At 35.6% G+C, this 26,461-nt stretch overlaps 1 protein-coding gene across 1 annotated transcript in view; it reads left to right on the forward strand.

Annotated features, from left to right (window-relative positions):
• Klhl15 (kelch like family member 15) overlaps positions 1 to 24,673 on the forward strand; it is a 43,720-nt gene extending 19,047 nt beyond the window's left edge. The window contains exons 2-3 of the mRNA XM_046425319.2: positions 101 to 812; positions 19,370 to 24,673. Coding sequence (XP_046281275.1) covers positions 108 to 812; positions 19,370 to 20,479 — 1,815 coding nt within the window. The 5' untranslated portion in view covers positions 101 to 107 and the 3' untranslated portion in view covers positions 20,480 to 24,673. The remainder of the gene's footprint in view (positions 1 to 100; positions 813 to 19,369) is intronic.
• Positions 24,674 to 26,461: the final 1,788 nt, after the last annotated feature.

Raw genomic sequence — 26,461 nt, forward strand, 5'->3', positions numbered from 1 at the left:
AACCGAGATAATTATAAAAATAGTTAAAACTTTAAGTTAGTAATGTCTTCTGAATGCATGGAAATGTTAACACTATTTTCTTCGATTACTTTTTTTCCAGGTGATTCATGGCAGGGGACGTGGAAGGATTCTGTTCCTCCATCCATGACACCAGTGTCTCTGCTGGGTTCAGAGCACTGTATGAGGAGGGATTGCTTCTTGATGTCACTCTGGTTATTGAAGATCATCAGTTCCAGGCCCATAAAGCACTCTTGGCCACCCAGAGTGATTACTTCAGAATTATGTTCACTGCAGACATGAGGGAACGAGATCAGGACAAAATTCATTTGAAAGGTCTAACTGCTACTGGTTTCAGCCACGTCCTTCAATTTATGTACTATGGAACTATAGAACTGAGTATGAATACTGTTCATGAAATTCTTCAGGCCGCCATGTATGTGCAACTTATAGAAGTGGTGAAGTTCTGCTGCTCTTTTCTCTTAGCGAAAATCTGCTTAGAAAATTGTGCAGAAATTATGAGACTCTTAGATGATTTTGGTGTAAACATCGAGGGAGTCAGGGAGAAGCTGGACGCCTTTCTGCTAGACAACTTTGTGCCACTCATGTCCAGGCCTGACTTCTTGTCCTATCTGAGCTTCGAGAAGCTCATGTCTTATTTGGATAATGATCATCTGAGCAGGTTCCCAGAGATAGAGCTGTACGAGGCTGTGCAGTCTTGGCTGCGGCATGATAGAAGACGCTGGAGACATACCGATACCATCATTCAGAACATCAGGTTTTGTTTGATGACCCCATCCAGTGTTTTTGAGAAGGTTGGTGCATTTGAAAGCAATAGACAGGACTCATCATTTAGTTAAGGCAGTATGTCTTTATAGCTAAGATTCCAAGATTTGGTCAGGAACCAGAAAATGAAATGAATAGTTTGTAAGAATAGTTTATAATATAAGAAGCCTGATTTTGTTGTAGCTTATACATTTAGGTTTTTTAAAACACATTTTGTGGGTGAAAAATGAGGTAGAAATGATTCATTTTTAAAGTACTTTTAAAGTTGAATCATAATTATTTGATATAAATTATTGCAAGTTTGCTTTACCTTTTCTTTTCACAAAGTAATTAAATCTGAACTGGGTCAGGCTAACTATTTTTAAAAATTAAGTAATACATGCTGGATTGGCATTGAGAGTTTTACAGTTTCTTACAGTACACATTAATACAGTTTCTTATTCTTCTAAAATATAATTAAGACACATAAAATAGCTCTTGAAAACCAACATGCCATTTTAGTGATTTTCTTCACTACTCTCACCTAGTTCTTTTTCCTCCCCCATTTCACTGTGAATACTAACTAAATTTAACTGTGAAAACATGTTATATGTCTAAAAACATTTTGGCATTTTGAAACAAGTAGACTATAAATCCTTAATCTGCATTGATCAGACATCACTGCACATATTATCATGTAAATGATTCTTTCTTAAAAATACTCTTTATTCAAAATAGTCTTGGCCTTTTTGCATGTAAGCATTTTTATTTTTATATCAAGAGTCTCACTTGTGATCCATTCTTGCCCAAAGAAGAGAGAGTAGTTTCAGTAATTGCTTAACTTAATTGTTTTCTAATCATATGGTTACCTCTGGGGCTCTGTTTACCTCTTGCATCTTTTCTTCTTTCTAGAAAGCACACAAAGCTTGGTTGACATCCTTCATGTTAAACAATTCCTCAGCTTTAGTTACCAGACCTGGTGATAAAAATATAATATTTGCAAAGGAGGGTTGTTCATGCCATTTGAAAAATAAACAAATTTGCGCCTTTGAATAACACTCAGTGGCCTGACATGTGTTTTTTTCCTCTGAAATGCTATGAAATGTCATTATCTTATATATTTAATAGAGAACTCAATTTTGTGTGATTTTATCTTTATTTTCTGAATATATTGATATGATAGAAATAATTGAAATTTAAGATTCATCATCATCATCAGCAGCATCATCATCTTCATCTACTTTTTTTGTTTTTGTTTTTTGTGGTACTGGGGACTAAACCCAGGGGTGCTCTTCCAGTGAGCTACATCACCAGCTCTTTATCGTTTTCTTTTTAAATTTTGAGATGGGGCCTTGCTAAGTTCCTGAGGCTGGCCTTGAACTTGAAATCCTCCTGCCTCAGTCTCCTGAGTCACTGGGATTACGGTATGTACCATCAGGCCCAGCAAGAATATACTTCTTAATTATTCTTTTTGTTCTGTGAGAATCAGCTCCACATCAACTGTGTAAGTCATTTGCTCTGATGTTATGATTTTGTCCTTACTATTGTTTTTATTGCTTTTTTCCCCCTGGAGAATCTTGTTTTGTCTTTATACATTATATGCAAATGCTTTCCCACTACTAAAATAAAACCCCTCCAACTTTAGTCTAGATGGAAGTATTTGTGAAATAGAAAATTAGATTTCCCCTCTTGTGTAGGACAGTTTGATGAATAATTAATAGCAGTAATTGATTTGTGAGTCCTGAGATGCAGAGCTTTTTTACCTTTCAGTCATCAGTTCAAGGTAGGCAATAGTGACAGTGGCTAAAATTTAATAGGTAGGTTTTCAACTTATAGAAAATATCAGTTGGACCCTCTGATGGATTCCTTTGACAACTGCAAGCACAGGAGGTAGTTCTTTCCATTGGCCAGGTATTGGGAGTTATCAGAAGAATTTTTATTAAGGCTTCCTTCTGAAATTACTTTCTTAGGAAAATTTAATTAAGGACCCAGCCAGAAGAAATTTTTGTTTTTTGTAATGTAATATAAATCTTTTTAGTTTTACTTTAGTAATATTGGTAAGATAAGTGGAAGGTAGCAAGTGATTCTTGCCTTAGTAGTTTGTGAGGTTTGTTAGAGGAATTTATGGCTTTCTAAATGTTGAAAAACACTATTGTGGACAGATTTGAGATCTTATTTCTAGAAATGACTCCTAAAACCAAAATAATATGGAAAATTTGGTTGGACAATAAGAATTTAGAGTATTTTGCGCCATACCATTTTGATTTCCTTGAAAATTGGACCTGGGGCTAGAGTGTAGCCCAGTAGTGGAACACTTGCCTAGCATGCTTGGAAGGCTTGAGTTTTTTGTTTTTTTTTTAAACCAGGGATTGATCCCAGAGGGGCTTAACCACTAAGCCACATCCCCTGCCCTTTGAACATTTTATTTATTTATTTTTAGGTGTATTTGGACACAATGCCTTTATTTTATTTATATGTGGTGCTGAGGATCAAACCCAGGGCTCTACACACGCTAGGAGAGCACTCCACCGTTGAGCCACAACCCCAGCCCTTAATATTTTATTTAGAGATATCGCTTTGCTGAGTTGCTTAGGTCCTTGCTGAATTGCTGAGGCTGGCTTTGAACTTATGATCCTTCTGCCTTGGCCTCCCGAGTGGCAGGGATTACAAGTGTTCACCACTGCAAGGCTTGGGTTTTTGTTTTATTTTGTTTTGTTTTTTAGTACTGGGGATTGAACTCAGGGCCACATCCCCAGCCCTATTTTGTATTTTTATTTAGAGACAGGATCTCACTGAGTTGCTTAGCACCTCACTTTTGCTGAGGCTGGCTTTGAACTTGCGATCCTCCTGCTTTAGACCCCCAAGCCACTGGGATTACAGGTGTGCTCCACCACGCCCAGCTAAGGCTTAGATTTTGATCCCTAGCACAACAAAAAAAGGAAATGGGGCCCATCTATTTTTCCTGCATTCAGCAAACTACATGTCTCAAACAAGGCCATTCTAACATCCATTATATATGCATGGCCTCAGAATGGGCATAGAAATAAAGCGAAGTTGTATCTGTGTTATTCCTTTTTTAGTAAGAGAATCTTCATGAAAAAAGTGGCAGTTTTGACTTGTGGTTTTATCCTATTTGCTGAAATTTAGAAAAACAGATTTTGATAGGCACTTTTTGTCTTTAGCTTTAACGTATTTTAAATTCACTTATGAGACTTTCTGAACTTAGAAAACAACCAAAAGAAGAGTGATCACCCATAATATCACATAGGTTAATAATTATTAACATTTTGCCTTATTTGCTAGGTAGGTAGAGGGTGTGTAGACATTATATATAATTTGTTTTGGTTTGTTTAAAAAAATTTTTTTATAGTTATAGATGGACAGCATGCCTTTATTTTATTTGTTTATTTTTATTTGGTGCCAAGGATTGAACCCAGAGTCTCACACATGCTAGGCAAGTGCTCTGCCACTGAGTTACAGCCCCAGCCCTGTTTTGTTGTTTTTTTTCCCGCTAAACTATTTCAAAGAACGTTGTAGCCATCATCCCTAACTACTTCAACTCTTGCATCTCCCAAGCATCTCTCAAGAGTAAGGATATTATCCTAAATAGCCATAATAATATTGTCTCACCTAAGGAAATTAACAATTCCTTAATGTCATGTAATATCTAGCCCATTTTTGGATTTTCTCAGTTGTTCCAAAAATGTCTTTTTTTTAAAAGCTTCTTTCATGAACAAGGATTTAATCAAGGTTCACATAGCACATTTGGTTGTCTTTCTTTAATCTAGAATTATCTCTCTCTTCTCCATTCATCATAGGATGTTCAAACATAAAGTTGAATAAATAGTTTAGTAGTGAACACCTGTATACCTAGATTTAACAACTATTACATCTGCCATATTTGCTCTATAACCCTTGAAAATAAGTTGTAAACATCAAGATACCTCATTCCTGAATACTTACCATAGTTTTCCTAAAAATAAGAACTTTTCCCTCACTAAGTACAATACTATTCCACCTAGGAAAATTAAGACATCACAAATAGAGCTAATCCATATTCACATTTTCCCAGCTGTCACCAAAATTCACTAGAATTTAATCAAGGTTTATGCATTGCTTTGGGCTATCATGTGCTTTCCTAATCTGGAACAGTACCCCACTTTTTTTTTTTTTTTTGAGAAAGATCAGACCCATTGTCTAATCTTAGAAGACTCTCTTACTAAAAAAAGGAATTGTCTTTCACATTCTGGATATATCTAATCATTTCCTTGTGTTGATGTTATCTTAGTTCCTCTATTCCCTTTATTTCCTATTAATAGTAATTTTTTATCATCATATTTTTCAGGAAAATATTGTTGTATTGCCAGAGAAAAACTTGTAAAACCACTTAGCAACTTTGATCAAACTTAGAAATCATTCTTTTTGTGTTATGAGGTCAAGTGGCCCAATTCTATAAACAAAAATTATCAAGAATTTTATTCACACTAATCTAATTAGAGTCATGGAATTCTCTTCCTTTTAAAAAATTTAGAATATTTCAGTATATTGAGACTAAAACTAGTTGGAAGTGTCAAAATCAAAAGATTTCTTTTTATAAAAAAATCAGTATGGGTGCTAGGGGTGTAGCTCAGTGGTAGAGCATGTGCTTAGCATGTGCAAGACTCTGGGTTTAAGGATAGTATTTCAACCTTAATCAATTCAGAAATTATTGAGGGCTGGAGATGTAGTTCAGTGGTAAAACCCTTCAATCCCCTAGCACACACACACACAAATAACTATGTATCTGAGTCTAGAACTGTGTTGTTCAGTACAGTTGCTACTGGTAGTTATTGAATAATTGAAATGTGTCTAGTCTGAAATATCAAAGACTAAAATGACAAAAAGGATATAAATTACCTCAAGTGGTTTTTGTGTGTGTGTGTGTGGTGCTGGGGATTGAAGGGTTTTACCACTGAACTACATCTCCAGCCCTCAATAATTTCTGAATTGATTAAGGTTGAAATACTATCATGGATATACTGTGTTAAATATATTGTTTAAATCAGTTTTACCATTTTATTTATTTATTTTTTGTACTGGAGATTGAACCCAGGGCGCTCTACCACTGAGCTACATCCCCAGCCCTTTTTTTTTTTTTTTTTTTTTTTTTTTTTTTTGAGACAGGGTCTTGCTAAATTGATGAGGCTGGCTTCAAACTTATGATCCTCTTGCCTCAAAATGTGGCTACTAGAAAATGTAAAATTACTTCTTTGGCTTGTGATCGTGGGTCAGATTAGATTTCTGTTACACAGTGTTGCTTATGTAAAGCTAAGGAAGTGAATTGTTGGAATCTCTGAATATGCATACAGTAAATAGCTGTTCTCACATATTTAACCCCTCTCCCACATTCCCAGCCTTTAGAAATATTATATACAGTTAGTATGATTCTTTGGAGTGATTGATGAATATAACTGTTAATGAGTATAGCGTCTCTTTGTCAGGGTCCTTTCTCTGGCCTCAGGAAAATAAAGGCAATTTTACAAAACTTGAGGAAGGAACCTATGGAGATTTTTAACTTCCTGTGGTAGTTAACTATCAGATATGAGCAGTGGCTTCTTAGAGAGGGGGATGGGGTTATTCTGTGTCTTTAAGGATATCTTTTCCTCACTGATTCCAAGAACCTGAATATTGCCCTCTAATTGTACAGAAATCTTTGGGTTTATTCTATTACAGTATCTTTCTCTGTAGTCCTCTACTGGATTTCCCCCTCAGCTAAAAACACTGCCTTAACTTCTATATTGAATTCTCTGTGGGACCACCACCAAAGAGGCCAAGGCTTTTAGATTTCCTTCCATTTTATTAGAGGCAGTGATTCTATTTATCTGAATGCTTTACATACACACACACAAAGATTTTTTTGTGTGTGGATGTGTATACAAACATACATACATACATATATATGTGTATACATATATGCCAGGTTGTGCACAAAGTGCTGTACACATAGGTAGATTCTACATGTTATCCCTGTGTTGTAGATAGGAAAACAGTCTCAAGTTAGGAATATTATTCCAGAACAAGTAGCACTGTCATTGTCCAGACTGGAACTCAGGTCTGCTTGCTTCCCAGTCCAGGGACTTTTCTGTTTCAGCTGATAGAGTAGGAAAAAGACTTTTTAAAGTGCAGAAGGCATGCTGTTAACCTGTGGTCCAGCCTGGGTAATTTTGAAGTTATCCTTGTGAAAATTCTAATGTGTTTGCTTGAGCAAAACAGCCTGAAAAGTTAAATTGTACTGAAAGAATATAAGGTGTGAAAGCATGATTCAGGAGTTTCCACTGTATAATCAAAGAAATCTGAAGATTTAAGATTTTCTCTCTCTGGGTGTCTGGTACTGGGGATGGAATTCCAGGAACTCACATTAGGTAAGCACTGAGCTATGTTCTCCAACTGGATCCTGTCCTTTTGACTTAGTAGTTTGATTTTTTTTTTATTGGTGCATCATAATTATACCTAACACTAAATTCATTATACCATATTTGTACATGAATATAATTTTACAATCTGATTCTCTAGTACCTTCCCTTTCCTTCCCCTCCTCCATCTCCCTGAATCACTTGCTTTATTCTGATCTTCCTTCCATTATTATAATTAATAATTATTATTTTAAATAGTGCATTAGTAGTTTGAGTTCTTTTGGTTTGTTTATATATAGTGGATTCCCAGTTTCAAAACTAGAGTACAGTTTTAGTGTTCACTTACACAAATGTCTGTGGCATGTATTTTTACCAGCTCTGATGGTCTTTGCACCTATTAATAATGTAAGGCCTGACGTTTGTCATTCTGAATTTCAGTGAAGATTTAAATTGTTTAACTGCTCTTTTTGGTTTTTTGACTGTTTTTCTTGGTCCTGAGGATTGAACCTAGGCACCGTTTATCAGTAAGCTACATGCTTGTGACCTTCCTGCCTCAGCCTCCTGAGCTGCTGGGATTATAGGCATGCCTGTTGTTCTTAATCTCATGCTTGGGTGGTATGATATTCTGATTAATTGAAGCACAATCCATGTGGTAAAGGGTAGATGGTGAGTGCTCCTCTAAAATCCCTTCACTCAGGCACTGGAACATGTTTTGACTAATTTAACACTTGTCTGATGTAAAATTTCTGTCCAACAACTAAACCATAAACTGCAGTGCTAGCATGGTTTAGCCAAATATTCTTGAAAAAAGTTTGCTTACATCTAATGACTTCAGGTAGATCTAGAGGATTACGTGGAAATTTCCTTCTAACCCTCAGTTTTAGAAGTACATGAGAAACAAGTAGTACTCTATTTGACAGTAAAAATGGGTTTTTAAGAAAAAATGTGAAATTTGATTAGAATTTCTGTTAAGTGAGGTGTTTTTGAAAAGCTTAAGTCATCTTTAGATATTAAACATTATTTATGTAGCTTAAACTTGAAATTGCTTAAATTAACAGTCAACTCACTTGCCCCTTGGAGTGAAAGCACAGAGATGAGTGGGTTTTCTGTTGGAAACTAGGTCAATGGATGAAGTGTACTTTCTCAGTTAACTTAAATGTTTTTTCTGCATTGGTCTCCTCTTTGCTGACCCCCTCCTCCTAGACCCCATGGATTTGGATTGTAATTAACACATATGCAGTTCTTTAAAAATCATCCAAGGTGCTTTTCTCCTCTGAAATCTTCTACGTTTTATATGTAGATATAGAGTGCTCTTATATTCTACCTTTGACTTACATTCATTGCTGACTGTGGGTTCCTAAAGAGTGCCAGAAATCTAGGTGTTGATTGCTGTTAGGGCCCTGAGAAAGACAGCATCTTAGTGAATGTATTGAGAAGACAGGAACCTATTGAAAATAGGAGTTTAAAAATTTAGTCTTACTTGCCAATTTTCCTTTGAAATAAGATGAAAACAAATGCATAGGAGAATTGGAAATTAAAGAGGAAGATATGGAATTAGAAACTGCTATGTTGACATGTAAAAGGAGAAACCCTTTGTAATTCATTATGGGGAAAAAGAAAAACCAAATGATAAGTGGAAAATGAATCAAAGGGATATGGGATTTAGCTCAGTGTTTATCTGACATACAGGAGGCCCTGAGTTCATTTCCCAGCAACGCCCCCCCCCCCAAAAAAAAATATCAGAGAAGTCTGGAAATGACTGGAGAAAAGGTTAGGTGTCAGAAAGGAACAAGGTGAATATTTTAGATTTTAGGCTTTGAGGTTTTTAATTTTCGGATTTATAATCTGGAAACGACTACATGTGTCGTAAGTAAGCATTGCTCATCCAAAAGTTAGTTTTAGGATTAAGCAAGCCATTTATTTGGCTCTGCTCTACTGTATTTATAAATAAAACATTTATATAGTGGAGAGTGTTTCCATCAATAGGAAAAAGTCCCTCATAAGTTGAGAATCCTAGAATTTAGTTGTGCTAAGTATTAGTATATGCAGATAGTAAAACGATTGTCTTAAAGGTTTTTTAAAAATGCATTTTTCTCCTTTTAGACTTGTGTATTAGTTTATAACAGTGATCTATTGTACATAAATTGGAAGAAAATTAAGACTTTCTAAGCACATTTATTTTTGAATCTAGACAAGATGAAGGGATGGAAAACTTACAAAATCGTGCTAAGACTCTGAATCTTGTTGAGGGAGCCTTTCCTTTGCCCCCATTTATCTTGGTCACTTTACTTTGGGAATTTAATTTGGTACTTCAGACTCTTGCCAGCTTAGAGAGTAGAGTTTGCATAAATTCTTATTAAAATTTGTCTTTGCTATTTGGTATTTGACTGTATAGTTGGTCATATTCTGTGGTTTCTCCATCCACAAATTCAGTTACCCTAGGATTGAAAATATCCTCCCCAAATTGCATCATTTTTTCTTGTCATTTCTTAAGCAATAATAGTGTAACAGCTATTTACATAGCAATCTAGACAAGATTTAAAGCATACCAGAGCATATGTGTAGGTTAAATGCAAATCCAGTGCTATTTTATATGAGACTTGCATCTGCAGGAGGTCCTGGAACCAGTTCCCCTCAGATACCAAGGGATTACTATAATTATAGTATTATTAAAAGGATTTGCACTTAGCCTGGACTGATTTTTTTCATAGCCTTATCCTGGTCATTAACTTGTTTTTTTCAGGACAAAGGGATTAATTAAAGGCATTTTGCACCTAGCTGTTTTAATGATGATTTTGTTTCACATGAATCAATATAAGATTTCATTTTGAGCATGGTTTCCCCCCCCCCCTCAGTGCTGGGGATTGAACTCGGGGCCCCCTCACATGCTTGGCAAGCAGTCTACTACTGAGCAGCACGATTTATATAAATAAAGACTTCTTGTACCAGGGTAGATAGTTTTGCAATACAACAAATAAAGACCATTCCACATTTTATTGAGAATTAAAATTATATCAAGTGTACCTATGGTTCCCAAGGATATGATTTGTTTTTAGCATTAGAGCCCCATGATAGTAACTGCTTTGTTTCTGGATATTTCTCTTGAAAAGATTAATCATTGTTCAAAAAGAATGATAAAACTGATGACCAGGACTCAGTTTTCCACTTGATACTTTCTTGTCATTCTGAGAATTAAGTTAATGATTTTTTGGATGCAGGAAGGGCCAGAGAGGTGTCTCTTCATGTAACTGACCTCTTTTTTTGGAGGAGAAAATATCTAAACCTGGAGGCTTATTCAGGGTCACACAGTGACTTGATGACATTGTCAAGCCCTAAACTGAATCTTAAGTTTGGGTATTATTTCCACCCCATTACTCTAACACACACACTGATGGATAGACTAAAAGGCATTTTATTTCTTTGGTTTAGTATAAGAGTATTGGGCATTTTAAAAATCATTTCAGGGCTTGGTGTGTAGCTCAGTGGTAGAGCACTTGCCTAGCAGGTGTGAGACCAGTAGCTAGCTGGGCATGGTGTCACATGCCTGTAATCCCAGAGACTCAGGAGGCCAAAGCAGAAAGATTAGAAGTTGGAGACCAGCCTCAGCAACTCAGAGAGGCCCGAAGCAACTTAGTGAGACCCTGTCTCAAACATTTTAAAAAGGACTAGGGATGTGGCTCAGTGATTGAGAACCCCTGAGTTAAATCCCTAGTACTCCCCCCCACCTCCCGCAAAAAAAGTACAATAGCTGATAATATCTTATTGGCTGGTTAGGGTATGGGAATGTGGCTCAGTGGTACAGTGCTTGCTTAACATGTGGAAGGCCCCAGGTTCAATCCCCAGCACTACATTAAAAAATATTAAATAAAAATTGGCTGGTTAAAAGCCTAAAATAATTTCAGACTAGCCAGTTTTAGTAGATCTTTAAAATTCCAGATTTTAATCAAATGAAAGTAAACTCTGTGGAAATGCCCCTTTTTATTTGGAAGTACTGAGAAGAGAACCCAGGATCTTGAACATGCCAGGCAAGTGTTGTTCCACTGAACTATATTCCCAGCTCAGGAAATGCCTACTTTATGTTGCAAGTTCCATTTTCAGTCTCTAAAAATTAAGGATGGTATATACAAATTACCTGTAAAAATAATATCTTAATACTTATTAATTATATTTAATATTTTTGATATTATAAGTATTTAGTAAATAGATTATGTAATATTTTGACAGTGAATAGAGAAACAGAATCTTTGCCCAGTAGTAGACCTAGCTATTGAATATTTTCAGGCACCACATTCAAAATTAATCATTTCTTAATTTTCCTCCTTTGCTAACTATATGCATTTATGTATGGATACAATTACATTAAACTAAAAAGTTTAGAGGAGGGAATGGCCAATTTAAAATTTCAGACCACTGTTTTTTTAAAATATTTTTTTTTAGTTGTCAGTGGACCTTTATTTTATTTGTGGTGCTGAAAATCGAACCTTATGCCTCATACATACTAGGCAAGTGCTCTACCACTGATCCACAAACCCCAGCCCCACCACAGACCACTGTTTTTGAGTGGTAATGCTTTCTAAAATTTGATATTCAGAATAAGAAAAAATGCTTTTCATAATACAATTTTTTTTGGTACCAGGGATAGAACTCAGAGGCACTTGACAACTAAGCCACATCCCCAGCCCTATTTTGTATTTTATTTAAAGTCAGGATTTCACTGAGTTGCTTAGCACCTCACTTTTACTGAGGTTGGCTTTGAACTCGCAATCCTCCTGAATTTGGTCTTATAATACAATTTTGAAAGTATCAAAGCAAGAAAAGTGGTAATATTTCTAAGTTTTAAAACAAGACTTCTTTTTTATTCCTATGAAAGAATGAGGAAAGTAATTTAGAACATGAAAGAAATGTCATTCTTTCTACATCTTTCTTTTGAGGACACCTAATATATAGATAGTTAAACATACATGTGGAATAAATGATGGGAGAAATTCCTTCTCCATGAAAAGATGAGCCACACTTTTCTTTTTTTTTTTTTTTTTTTTTTTTAAATGGAATAAGCACCTGGTCCCTCCTGCTCCGCTCTTTTTTTTTTTTTTTTAAATATTTATTTATTTATTTTTAGTTTTTGGCGGACACAACATCTTTGTTTGTATGTGGTGCTGAGGATCGAACCCGGGCCGCAGGCACACCAGGCGAGCACGCTACCGCTTGAGCCACATCCCCAACCCCACACTTTTCTTTTTTTAGGCTTTTTTTAATTATTAAAAATTTGTTCTCGGGGCTGGGAATATGACTTAAGTAATAGCACGCTCACCTGGCATGTGTGAGGCACTGGGTTTGATTCTCAGTACCACATAAAAATAAAATAAAGATATTGTGTCCACCTAAAGCTAAAAAAAAAAAAAAAACTTAAAAAATTTGTTCTTTTTAGATAAACATGACAATAGAGTGTATTTTGACATATTATATAGCCAGTGAAACTCTACACATTTCTTTTTGTATAGCTCCCTTAATTAATGTGTTTTAAATGATTCTATTCACATAGGTCTCTGCACTGCGCTTTTTGTTTTATAGCAGAGTATATATCTGTAATTATTTTGCCTAGGATTATCAGAGGCATTAATTCCATTTCTATAATGAAGAAATTGGTTATATTTGCTGTATTGCGTGGTTTTAGATGAAAACTGCAGCAATAAGGAGCTTTGGGAAAAGGGCAAGGAATATCTAGAACTAGCCTTGGCAGAGAGAAAAAGGAACTAAATAAGAGCTTCTTTAGTTGGAATATCAGCTATCTCAAAAGGCACAACTTCTATTATGGGGGCTTAGAGGCAGAATAAACTGGATAAAGAAACGTAGCTTTGATTTGGATTTTAACATAGAGTTGAAGTGACTCTTGTAAAAACTCCTTGGAACCTTGGTTTTAAAGGAACATCATAGAATAAATGGGGTAGAGGACAGAGGGACCAGAAGATTGAGTGTGATGAAAGGCTAGAAAATGACTCCAAGAGCAGTTAAGCTGGACCAGTTTGATGTGACAGGTCATCTAGCCTAGTCCTTTGAGAAACATGGAATTCCTCTCCAACACTCCTGATAGGTGGTCATCCCTGGACTGCCTCCAGTGACAGAAGGCTTACTGACTCTGGAGGCTAGTAGTCCCTGATTGGGGTTATGCAGGTACCTGTAACCTTTTTTTTTAATCTTTTTTTGTAGTTGTAGATGGACAGCATGCCTTTATTTTATTTGTTTATGTGGTGCTGAGGATTGAACCCAGTGCCTCACACATGCAAGGCAAGCACTCTGCCACTGAGCTACAGCCCCAGCCCCCTGTAACCTTTTTTTTTTTAACTGATTACAAAAGAGGGGTATGGATCCTGTTTCTTTTTTTAAAAACACCCAGTATTGACCCATAAAATTGAATAAGAGCAAGTTCCCAAGAGCTCATTGGCAACTATATATTATACACGTATACATACACATTTTTCTCTACATATGCTGCCAACTGTGTAAAACAGTTCATTTTTAATTTTTGAGAATATTATATGTGGTATTCTGCAGTTTTCTCATTTAACATTTTGAACATCTGTGTTGGTGCATATGGATCAACCTCATTTTTTAAAATAATCGTATTTAGTATATACCAGAGTTCATCCAAGTGATGATAGATAACATGAATTAGTCTCAGTTTTTATACTCTTAAAGTAATAACGCCATGACCATCCATTATCTTGACAGTTCTAATTTCAGAGTTTTTTTGTTTTGTTTGTATATTGACCAAAAATCTTCCCTCCTGACTTCTACTTGGTCCTGAAAACAGATGCCATCTTTGTCCAGAGTCTTCTCTTGAATTGAAACCTTCCTCATCTAGTTGAACATTCTTCCTTTGGATCTCTCACTGTCTTCCAGATGTGGTCCACTTTGTACATGTCTTCTTTGAAGTGTATTGATGAAACTGAACACTGTCATAGTTCTGGTTTTTACCTGAATGAAGAAGGTGGAATTGTCTCTTACTTTTAATTCAGTCCCTTAATTTATTAGCATCAAAGGCTGCTGTATCATGCTGTTGGTTCATATTGAGGAGAGTCAGTTAAAGCTTTATGGATCTCTGGAGCATCTGGTGAAAATATGGCTTCCTAGCACCTCATTTTACCTCCCAAATGCATTAACACATAATCATTGCTACAATTTCAGTTGGTTCACAGTTCCTTGGTGTTTCTCTTCTTTATGATTAGATCTTGTTGATTAGTTTGCTGAAGTTATAGACTCTCTTACCCTCTATCAGTGCTATCACATAATTAAAAATTAAACAGGAAATAGGGTCGGTCTTGGCATTACCCAGTGAGTTGATATTGCTTCCTAGTGTGCAGCACTTTCTTCTATTTAAGTGCTGTTTTTTTTAATAATCCAGGATCCACCTCAGACCAACAAGTCTGTAGTTGGGAAATCTGGCTTTTAGTCCATTCTTCATGATTCCACACAGATTACAGAAAGTGATTAAGCAGCCCTCTCTGCAATGCCTCTCAGGATCCCAGGCCAATATTTGTGAGATCAAATAACTTGAACTCGGTGTATATCACTAGCTGGTGTTTCTTTTTTCCCCTCAACCATCTTGGATTTAAGTTTCTTCCCAGTAATTGTATTTGATCTTCAGATGGGAAAGAGTAAGACATTCTTAATTGAGAATGGAAATAAAGCAGGAGTAAGGCTGTTTCTTTGCTTGTTAATATTACACTAACCACCCTGCGTGTGTGTGGGGTCTTCACTTTTTCCTCTCTTGTCTTTTGACTTTAGCCTCTAAAATGTCATTTATTCGATATCTAGTACTCTGTAAAGTCACAGTTCATCCTGAGGCTTCAGCATCTTTCACTGTATTCTTACAGCTCCATTTCACTCTTCATAATGCTTATTTTATGTTCCTGTTTTTACCATCTGTTGTAAGAGGTTTTTTAACATCTGAATTCCAGAAAGCTCTCTGTGCAGCACATCAGATTTTTTACTTTCCCCTTTCTTCCCTCATCAGTGTATTTTTGCAATTATGCAGTCAGCATTATGCTTTTGAGAGCCTCCAAGCCTTCTTGAGCTTTCTTACAGTTTCTGATCTTGGAATTGATCCTAATTTTCCTTTGAAAGACTTGAAATCTGCCTATCCAATATGTGCATCTTTCTCCTTCCTTTCTTGATCTCCAAACAACATGGCTGCTCTATCTAAAGCTTCCTTCTACTTACACATTACCAAGTAGGTTTTACTAGTGAGGATTAGGTCCAAAGTAACAGTTGCTCTCACTTCTCCTTTACTTTCTGAAAGGACTAATTTTTTATACAAACCACAAGCATGTTATTTGATGCATTGATTAAGCTGAGATGTCCCTTGGCCAGCAATAATAGCAAATAACAGTTATTTTTTTTGTATAATGCCACATGACAGATTCCATACTAAATTCTCTCCATGAAGACTGTCTCACCTATCTCTTATCACAAGATTAGGAGGCATGGGTGTTATTATCCCAATAATAATGGCTGAAGAGACAAGCTTAAGAATGTTGAATTAAATACCCAAGATCACATAGCTTGTTTCATAATAAGAAATTTCCCAAATTGAATTCTTAGCCCATTAAGTCCAAAGTTTTTGATTCTGCAACTATTTCAACAAAATTGACACAGGAGCATTAAAAGGGATCGGAAACTGTAATCTAGAGCTTATATATCCCCTTATATATTTTCAAATGCTATAATACTTTGCCTATAAATTTTCTCAAAAGAACATAATTCTAAAAGTAATGATATTTATATCAAAGTGACCATAAGTGGTATCTTATTGCTCAATTTAAGTTTTTATAGGTGTTCCACATCTGGGATGATGGGGAAAATGGCTTTAGTCACCATAGTGGGTTGCTTGGCATAGTACTTAATTACTATGCTGGATAAGATTCTGTTACTTGAAAACCTGTGTAGCTCTTAGATCACTGACTATGCAGTAGGCATTTAAATATTTAATTTGAGGTTTATGATTTCTAGAATATTAACTTTTAGCTCCTACAAATCAGTGAGAAAAATGGGTAAGGCATACTTGTTAGATGATTCGTAGAAGAAATTAATGGAAAAGGAAAATATGAAAAGATACTCATTCTCACTAATGAAATATTTTTTTGATGGCTTTAGGAGAATCCTTCCCCCCTTTTTTTTTTCTCTCGGTGTGGCGGATGAAACCCAAGTATTGCACATGCTAGGCAAGTGCTTTACCACTGAGTTATATTCCCAGGCCTTTTGGACCCAATTTTTAAATGGCAAGAACTCTTTATTTGGGCTGGGGATATAGCTCAGTTGATATAGAATGATTGCCTTGCATGCACAAGGCTCTGAGTTCAATCCTTAGCCCCCCCAAAACAAAAAAAGAACTTTTTTTCTGTTTATAAACATAAACATAATACATGGAGAACAAAGTGAAAAATATTTGTGAAATTCTAGAGAGAATCACTGCTAACACAAGCAAACATACATAAAATTTTATTTAATTAGGATAATACCAGAGTACCATACTCTTTTTAGAAACTGAATATACTGCAAACATCATTCTGTGTTAATATATAATATATGATCAGTGACATTATCCTTAGTGGCTGAGGAGTATTCCATTGTTTCTTTTTTCTTTTGTGATACTGGGGATTGAACTCAGGGGTACTTTACCTCATCCCTAGCCCTTTTTATTTTTTATTCTAAGGCAGGATCTTGCTAATTTGCTGAGGCTGGCCCCAAATCCTACTGTCTCCGTCTCTTGAGTCACTACGATTACAGGCATGTACCACTGTGCCTGGCTTCCACTGTTACTCATAAGAGATTGAAGCCCAGTAAAACATTGGTTTTCATTTTAACTTTTTATGTGTGAAGTAGAAGTAGTAAAGGATAAGGCCTGATCTTTCTCTTTTTCCTTTATTATATTATTTGTCTTATTGAAATTGCTTATTTACAGTTGCTCATTATTTGCTGATTTCTTCCACAGTTGTTATTTTGCTTGGATGCCTAATCATTGTGATCCATATGTTCATTTTTCTTCAGAACAGTTAATAATAGATTATATTCTCTTTGAAAGGAGTCATTAGGCTCATTCATTGAACATGTTAAGTGTTTTAATAAATGAGTATCATTTAAAGATTTTTCTAAAGAATAATGGAAGTTGTGCTGTAACATACTGAAAATTATATGAGCTTTGGAGTAAAATTATCCTGGTTCAGGGTTCAGATCTAGCTCTACCAGTTTTAGTTACATAAACAAGTTGGTCAAGTCATTTAGCATTCTAAGCCTCAGTTTTCTTATCAGGAAAATAAGGATTGTTATTACTCTCTCACAGGAGAAATAATTTAACACAAGGTGCACATGTAAGCACCCAGTACAATAATAGTGTTAGTTTTCTTTCTTACTTAGTTAGGCAGGGGGTTCTCAACCTTTTTTGAGCTAGTTAAGCAAAGCCCATGGAAAGATCTCTTCTCAAAGTAACAATCTTAAATGCATAAAATAAAATGGCTGAGATTACAAAGGAAATCAATTAAGGATACTTTATCAAAATGCTTAAATGTGGGCTAGGGTTGTGGCTCAGTGGTAGAGCGCTTGCCTAGCATGTGTGAGGCCCTGGGTTTGATCCTCAGCACCACATAAAAATAAATAGAAATAGGGCTGAGGTTGTGGCTCAGCGGTAGAGCACTCGCCTTACACATGCGAGACCCTGGGTTCGATCCTCAGCACCACATAAAATATATATGAATAAAATAAAGGTATTGTGTCCAACTACAACTAAAAAATAAATATTTAAAAATAAACAAATAAATAAAAATAAAGGCATTGTGTCCATCTACAACCACAAAAATATTTTTAAAAATGCTTAAATGTGGTGCTTTATTTCAAACACTTTTTTGGACTTAGATGGGGAAAGAATGAATGGCTGTATTATAGGAAGAGGAAGAAAGGAGAAGGGAAGGGAAGGGAGGGGGAAATAGGAGAGAAAGCTCATAAATATATATGCTTGGTCTCGACTCCTTCTGTGCTGTCATCCCAGATTTTCAACATTTTCCTGGACATTTCCTCCTTGGCATCTCAAACCAGCTTATCTTTCCTGTTTTCCTGTATTGATATCACTACTCTGCCTATCACCTCAAGTCTGAATCCTCAAATCATATTCAAATCCTTGCTTTTTCAACCTATTCCTGTTTCAGTCATGGATATCTATAGATTTGATCTCTACAATATCTCATTTCTCGTATACAAATTTAGTGTCTTCTGACCTCCTTGTCATATTACAATATGTGATTTTGTCCCAACCTCCTACCTCTTTCACAAGGTACTCCTTGAGTGTTTGGGGCCAGTTTGGTATGCTATCTATATAAAGTACTGCAACATTCATTCACAGGTTTGTTGTATAGTGTCATACCTATATTGACTCACTGTATTAGTAAATTGGTATTTGTTTTCATTTTCCCAAATATATTCTAAGTTCTTTGAGGAAACAGGCCACATTTTATTTTCATATCTTCCCCACAATTCACTTAAAAATGCTTCATAAGATCTTGATAGTCATCATCACTAGGTAATTCCAACTCCAGAAGCAAAAAAACACTATTTTTTCTAATATTTTTTAGTTGTAGATGGCACAATACATTTATTTATTTATCTTTATGTGGTGCTGAGAATCAAACCCAGAGCCTCACATATGCTAGGTGAGTGCTCTACCACTGAGCCACAACCCCAGCCCCAAGACCTTTTCTTATCTACTGAATTACTACTGTAGTTGTTGTTATCATACCAAATCTTTGTGTCAAAAATCTACTGGGAATCATGCACTAACTTGCATGATTCCTCAAATTACTCAATCATGGTTGTGTTTTTTTTTTTTTTTTTGGTGTTACCTGTAGTTAAGAAAACTGCAGACATTATTTCCTGTACTATGAAGCCCATATTTGACTTCCTAGCCCCCACGCATAGCTAGGGCCTACAATAGGTGCCTAAACCATTTTATTATGAATTGCCTTTTGCCTGGAAAATAGCTTATGCTTAAAAATAACTTGCTTACTTTTAAAAGCTTGAGAATGTATGTAGATGATTACAAATATAAATTAACAAGAAAAGCAACTTTAGTAAAGGAGCCTAAAATAATATCCTGATCATTTTAGTGAGCTTTGATATTTTGTTTACCACTTTTTCTTCTGGCTAAATTGTTTTACTTGTATTCTTAGGTTAAAACATCAGAATTTTATAGATATTCTCGACAGCTGCGCTATGAAGTTGACCAAGCACTGAATTACTTTCAGAACGTTCACCAGCAGCCTTTGCTAGATATGAAATCAAGCCGCATTCGTTCTGCCAAACCACAAACTACAGTATTCCGTGGAATGATTGGACATAGCATGGTTAACAGCAAAATACTTCTCTTAAAAAAGCCAAGAGTCTGGTGGGAACTGGAGGGCCCACAAGTACCTCTACGGCCAGACTGCCTTGCTATCATCAATAACTTTGTTTTCCTGTTGGGTGGGGAAGAACTGGGCCCAGATGGTGAATTCCATGCTTCTTCCAAAGTGTTCAGGTATGACCCAAGACAAAACTCTTGGCTGCGGATGGCAGACATGTCTGTACCACGTTCAGAATTTGCAGTTGGTGTTATTGGGAAGTTCATTTATGCTGTGGCAGGCAGAACCAGAGATGAGACTTTCTATTCAACAGAGAGATATGACATCACCAATGATAAGTGGGAATTTGTGGATCCTTACCCAGTTAACAAATATGGACATGAGGGGACAGTGCTCAATAACAAGTTGTTTATCACTGGAGGAATCACCTCATCCTCCACCTCTAAACAAGTGTGTGTGTTTGATCCTAGTAAAGAAGGGACCATAGAACAGCGGACCAGGAGAACTCAAGTAGTCACCAACTGCTGGGAGAATAAGAGCAAGATGAATTACGCAAGATGCTTTCACAAGATGATTTCTTACAATGGCAAACTCTACGTCTTCGGTGGCGTCTGTGTGATCTTGAGGGCCTCTTTCGAATCTCAGGGCTGCCCTTCCACAGAAGTGTACAACCCAGAGACTGACCAGTGGACCATCTTGGCATCCATGCCAATTGGTAGAAGTGGCCATGGTGTGACTGTGTTAGACAAACAAATAATGGTTCTTGGAGGCCTTTGTTATAATGGTCATTACAGTGATTCCATTCTCACTTTTGATCCGGATGAAAACAAATGGAAGGAAGATGAATACCCCAGGATGCCCTGCAAGCTGGATGGTTTACAAGTATGCAACCTGCATTTTCCGGACTATGTACTGGATGAGGTCAGACGTTGCAACTAATGACATCTTTCTCCTGTTAAAAGAAAAGCAAACAAAGCGTTTGTGATAAAGTAGTTAATTAAAAAGCATAAAGAAAAACCTCACCAGTTTTACTATCAAAGCCATTGGTCTAATATCGTAAGAATTTTTCATTCTGTGCTAGCATTCTTTTTTTTTTTCTTTTCAGTGGCCTCAAACTCATGCAATAAGTTAATTCTAAGCGCTAGCTCTTGAAACTACTTCCAGAAGCAGTTCAGTAGAATGCTCCACTTATCTGGAAAGTTGATTTTCTGCATTAAACATTTCTTTCAGATGTTAGCGTAGAAGTTGTGCATCTTCTAAGAGAAGACCTGATACGTGTCACTGGATGTGATTTCAGTCCCTATCTCTATCTGAAACCTTTTTGAACATTAGTTTCAGTGTATTTCAGTCTGTTATATGTTTTGGTTTTATTATTTAAAAGTTCAAACTCTTGACCTTTTTGCATGGCTTTTTGCTCAAAATGCAAAATTATAAATTTTCTACAAAATTAACTTTTTATATTCAGAACACTATTTCTAAGCTGCCTTCTCTTATCTGCATTGTGTTAGTGAAAGCATATCCATACTCGCATACATGGTATAAATATATAAGGCACATCCCTTTTATGCGTGGTTAGGATTCTATATTTTTAAGCTAGTGCACTTGCACACACAGTTCGCCATACTTGTTGAATTTTAGATGTAATGTCTTTTCATGTATTAACATTTCTAGAAAGTTAAAATAACTGGAGTCCTCATTTGGTATCAAACTAGCCTATCTTCAGTCCATATTGATTCAGTAATATTTGAACTCTTATATTCCTGAAACACTTATGGATTTATGAAAACATTTTATATTTTCAAAAGTAAACATTAGTGTTCCTTATCGATACATGTCTTTTCTTTTTGAAATGTTTTTCTTTGCAGTCTGTTTAACGTTGCCCTGTTTTTAGTGAGAATTGGAGTGGTATATGACAAGCTCTGATCCTGCAGCGTGCAAGCACTTTTAAAGAGAATTTAGGTAATACCAGACTCCTAAATAAAGGCCCCTTAAAAGTAAGTGCAACTCCCATTCTTTACATTCATTAAGGCTGCTGCATCTGTTATTGAATGGAGGGTAGCAACGCTTAGAAAATTTGAGCTCAGTTTGACTTAGAGGCAAGAAAGAGAATAATAATATTACTGGTTATATCTACCTGTTTATTTCATACAAAATATTCAGTGGCACTAGGGATGCCTACCCTTGGCTTTTGTTTAATTACTGGAAGCTACAAGCATGAAGGATAGTAACCACAAAGTTCATAATGGATCAAGAATAGCTGTTTAAAGCATTTATAATAAATGTTTTAGCATTAGCTGCACCTTTCAATTTTTGAAATACGAAGGAAGAGAGTATAGTTGACAAAAATTAGGCAAGAGTAACCTGGGAGTGGATCATTCAAATTGATGCCATTTTCTCGTGAGTAGTCTATATCTGATACAGACTAGATCTACACTGGCAAAACTTGCCAGAACTTAGGATATTGGTGCAATATTGCAATGCCTTCTATATGGCTGCTGTTGTATAAGTTTTCTAGTTTCACTTTTTTTTTTTTTTTGCTGCTGCCACCATTGAATATAAAATGGAAGTGTGAAGTCGTGGAAATGTGAAGACTGTTTTTTGTTTTTGTTTTTTTGCAGTTCTGATTAGACGTACTATGAAACAAAGCCTGATTTTAAGACTTCAAATCTGGAGGCATTTGAGGTTTAAGAAACAGTCAGGTATACAAGTAGCTTTTGAAAAAGAAAGACATTGGCATAGGTTTCAGAACTCAATAATAATGTTCTTTTGTACAGGAGTCTTAAATTTTCTTTAAGTGGTCCTTTATTTACTTACTTTCTAAAAATTTGATATCTTAGTTTCCTATGGAATGTGGGTAAAAGTCTTTTCTACATTTAAAAATTAATTTTTAATTATTTTACTTTGGAAAACTAGGAATTAGGTTAGCCAATTAATTTTTTTTCCTAATACATTAGTTTGTTAAAAATTTTGTATGTATGTCTCTTGCTTTAAAGAAAATAACGTCTTCATTATTTTCCTCATCATTGATATCTTTTGTTGGAAAAGACCAAGAAAGAACCATCAGACAGGGTACCCATATCAAAGGCTTTATACTCCAGTGGTGGTTCTCCTTAATTGCTTAGATATGATTTCATAGCCCTGTTTAAGGAAACTTCTGAGTAAACATTGAATATTCTTGGTCTTCCATTTTAAAGATAGAAGGCCAATATCAACAGTTCTTGTTTCATAAAATTCGTGAAATCTTAACTTGAACTAACTCTGGGTTCAGCTTCATATAAGTCATGTCTGACCTGATGTTAGCTGTAATCAGTTTTGAGCTTTAAGAATAGTTGCTATTGCTTGGGTTATGAATGTATGAGAAAACTCTTCTGTTTATATGTAGTTCTAATTTAGGTAATTCTGAGTCCATGATTAACATACATTCCCTTTTAAATTTATGGTTTAATTGCTACAAGAGATTTATTTTTGTTATACTAAACTATGGAAAATTTTTTCATAGAATTTTTTCAAGTTTATTTTTTGTGTGCTTCATTTGGAACCGTTTTTGTTTATATACATTGTATATGCTCAAAATAGACATTTAAAAATTGGTAAGAGATTTGAAAACTCTACAGTATAACTGTTCTGATCTTTATATGTGTTATTTTCACTTTACATTTTCAAATGCCAGATTTCACAAAAATAGCTGATCTTAATTAATTACATCTTAATTAGGACCATTCATTCTCTTCCATGTCTTTGACCTTCTAAGTTTTGATTTTAAAGAAAATCCTTGCACTACAGCCTTTTCATAAAATGCAAGATTCTCACATTGAAGGTTTTGTATTAGAAGAAATGCTACTGGTTTTTAAAAAGCAAAGTGTAATTAATAGAAAGATTAGCTCTTCTTGAGACAGCTTTCTCTGTGTCCTCCTCATTATTCTCCCTGTGTGAGTGTTACTCGAATTGTGAAATACTGACTGAGCCCTTCACTTATCTTTTCTAAAGCAGCACCTTTGGACACCTCATTCTGGGAAGCCTGCTCGAGTCATAGTAAAGGACACACACATTTGTGTGGGGAGATATGGTAAAAATGGAGAGTTTTGTCTTAATTACATGAAACTAAGCTTTAAAATATTTTATAACAGATTATTTGAGCTGCATAATCTAAACATGTCAAACGTTCAGTGGGACTATTTTTATATATGTATATGTGGGTGTAGGTCATAACATTTCAGTTTATAATATAAATTGTTATTTCAGTTTATAAGCTATCTCATAAGAGACTAGCTCTTTTGAGAATACATAATTTAAAGTTTTAGACTGAAGTAAAACAGCATAGATAATAGTGTAAATTAGATATAATTGAGGGCTATATGGCAGTAAAACTGCTAGTGCCAGTTTTCTTGTTTGCCTACTATACATTTTTGATTTTGTTTTTGTATTCTGAACATTTCTAGAGATCATACATTTGTTCAATCGCATTTAGAGTCGGTTTGGGAATAAATATCTTCTAAAAAGAGATTTATCTTAAAATTAAAGTACTGAGAAATTAGTTTATTGAGAGTTTATAAAGTCAAATATTCAATAGGCATAGACTGGAATAGATAAATTCATGGAAATCATATCCTCTCAGTATACCAGTATAACTTCAATATTACACAAGTAACATTGAAAGAATGCCATCAACTTTGTTCCCCCTTCAAAATTCTTGAATTTTCTTTTTACATCTTTGGGAACAACTACATTACAAATTTTATTAATCAGTATACCAGTAAGGATTAGGTGTTTGCTTTCTGAAGGAATGTTCCCGACAGGTGATCAGAGAGGTTATTTTCTACCTAACTTGTATGTGCCCTACACCTCTTGGGCATCCTTTGTCTATAGAAAAATATTTTGACCTTTAGGTACATTTTGGGCCAGTAGTCAAATAATCCTAGGGCCAATATAAAAATCTTAGAATAATTTAAGGTTTGCCTTTTATATCTGTTTTGAAAGCCTTTACATTTTTGTCAGGTAATTTTTTTCCCAAGCCGTGGATATAATCTATTCAAACATGTTTATGCTATCCATTCTGTTTTTAAATTGAAAAAAAATGTTAAAAGTGTTTATGAAGAAAAGTTTAAATAAAATATTTTTAATCTTTAAAATATACTTCTTTATCTCTGATTATTTACTATCTTTATATAGCCCTTCACATTCAGAGTCACTAATGACTTGATTAGTTGTATACATTCTGTTTTCCTTCAACATGCCAAGGAAATGCCATGAGAATATGATTTCTACTAGTGCTTTCAGCCACAGATTTAAGTGGGAGCATTAGAGTGAAATTATTTATATTCTTATATGCAATGGAAATTTTACAATGAAGCCAAGTAATTAAAGTTCTACTAACAGAGTTTTGCAGTTTTTGTAGGATGGAAATATAGAACTGAGAAAAAGCATTTTCAAGCCTCAAACCTTAGTTTGGTGATTTTTAGATTTCCTTCAGCATTTTTGACTACTACTTCTTCTTCTTCTTCTTATTATTATTATTATTGGTACCAGGGATTGAACCCAGGGGGAGGCGTTTACCACTGAGTCACATCCCCAGCCCTTTCTATTTATTTTTTTGAGATAGGGTCTCCCTAAGTTACCTAGGGCCTTGACAGATTGCTAAGGCTGGTTTTGAACTTGTGATCCTCCTACGTCAGCCTCCTGAGTCGCTGAGATTACAGGCATGTACCACTGTGCCCAGCTGACTCATTGTTCTCAAAGTGTATCTGAAATTAGGGAATCGGCAGAGGTTTGAGGTATACACAGGCATGTATGTGCCTTTTGAATGGATTAAGAAACCTCAGTGAATCCCCAAGAACCTAGATGTTGGCCTCAGGCCACCTTTCTGATCTCTTTCTCCCTATCACTTCCTGCACTCCATTTTGTGATATGTGTTCATTTCCAGCTTCATACTACTTGCCTTTTATTTTCCCCTTCCCTGCCTGTCAAAATCCACTTATCTTGCAAAGCCCAACTCAAGCACTCCCCTCCATGCCTGAAACCTCTTTTCTTCCACTGAATTAATTACCTCTTATATATTCATTACATTTGTAGCTCTTATTTCGTTCATTTTGCTTAATAGTTGAGTATAATTCTTTGTCCACGACTAGATCATAGTCTCCTTGGGTGTAAGGACCTCTTATTCTTCCTTGTACCGTCATATCTAGCACAATACTTTGTTCATAGTAGACAGTGAGCAAAGTGTTTATGTAGCATATGACAGATTCCATATAAATAAGAGAAATGCTGTAGGGATTTAGATGAGGGAGAAATCACAGTTTCCCAGGGTTCTTATCTCTACTCTCTTCTCCACTTACACCATACATAATCTCACCCACACCTATAGCTTCACCTACAACTTTTATTCTTATACCTGTCAAATCTGCATTTCTCAGCCCAGATTTCTAGCCATCTCCAGAACATTTCTCATATGTTGCAATGGAATGTCAAGCTGAACAAGTGCAATCCTGAATACATTATTCTTCCCCTAAAACTTGCCCCTTGTTCTGTATTCTCTGTATTATTATGGCTCTATTATTGCCTATGTTTGTTTAAGTCAGAAACCTAGGAGTTTTTTTCTCTCTCCCTCTTAACCCCATCATCTTAGTTCACCCAGCTCTATTACTTTAACTTAAACTGCCCTGTCCTCTGTTCTCTCCACCCATACTTTCCTCGTTCAGGCCCTCTCTTTTTTTGTGTGGTGCTGAGGGTGGATCCCAGGCACTCTACCACTGAGATACAGTGCCAAACCTTCGTTCTTGCTAGACTCCTACTGGAGCTTTCTTTCTGATCTCCTACTTCCATAATAAGATTCAAACTCCCTAGTGTGCCACACAAGGCCTTTCATGTTTTGCTCCCTTTGTACCTGTTGAGTCTTAAACCCCATGCTCTAGCTATGCAAGCTAA

The sequence above is a fragment of the Marmota monax genome, unplaced genomic scaffold (genome assembly GCF_021218885.2).
Source record: "Marmota monax isolate L192 unplaced genomic scaffold, Marmota_monax_Labrador192_F-V1.1 WCK01_AAM20220418_F8-fsc00075, whole genome shotgun sequence".
Taxonomy (NCBI): domain Eukaryota; kingdom Metazoa; phylum Chordata; class Mammalia; order Rodentia; family Sciuridae; genus Marmota; species Marmota monax.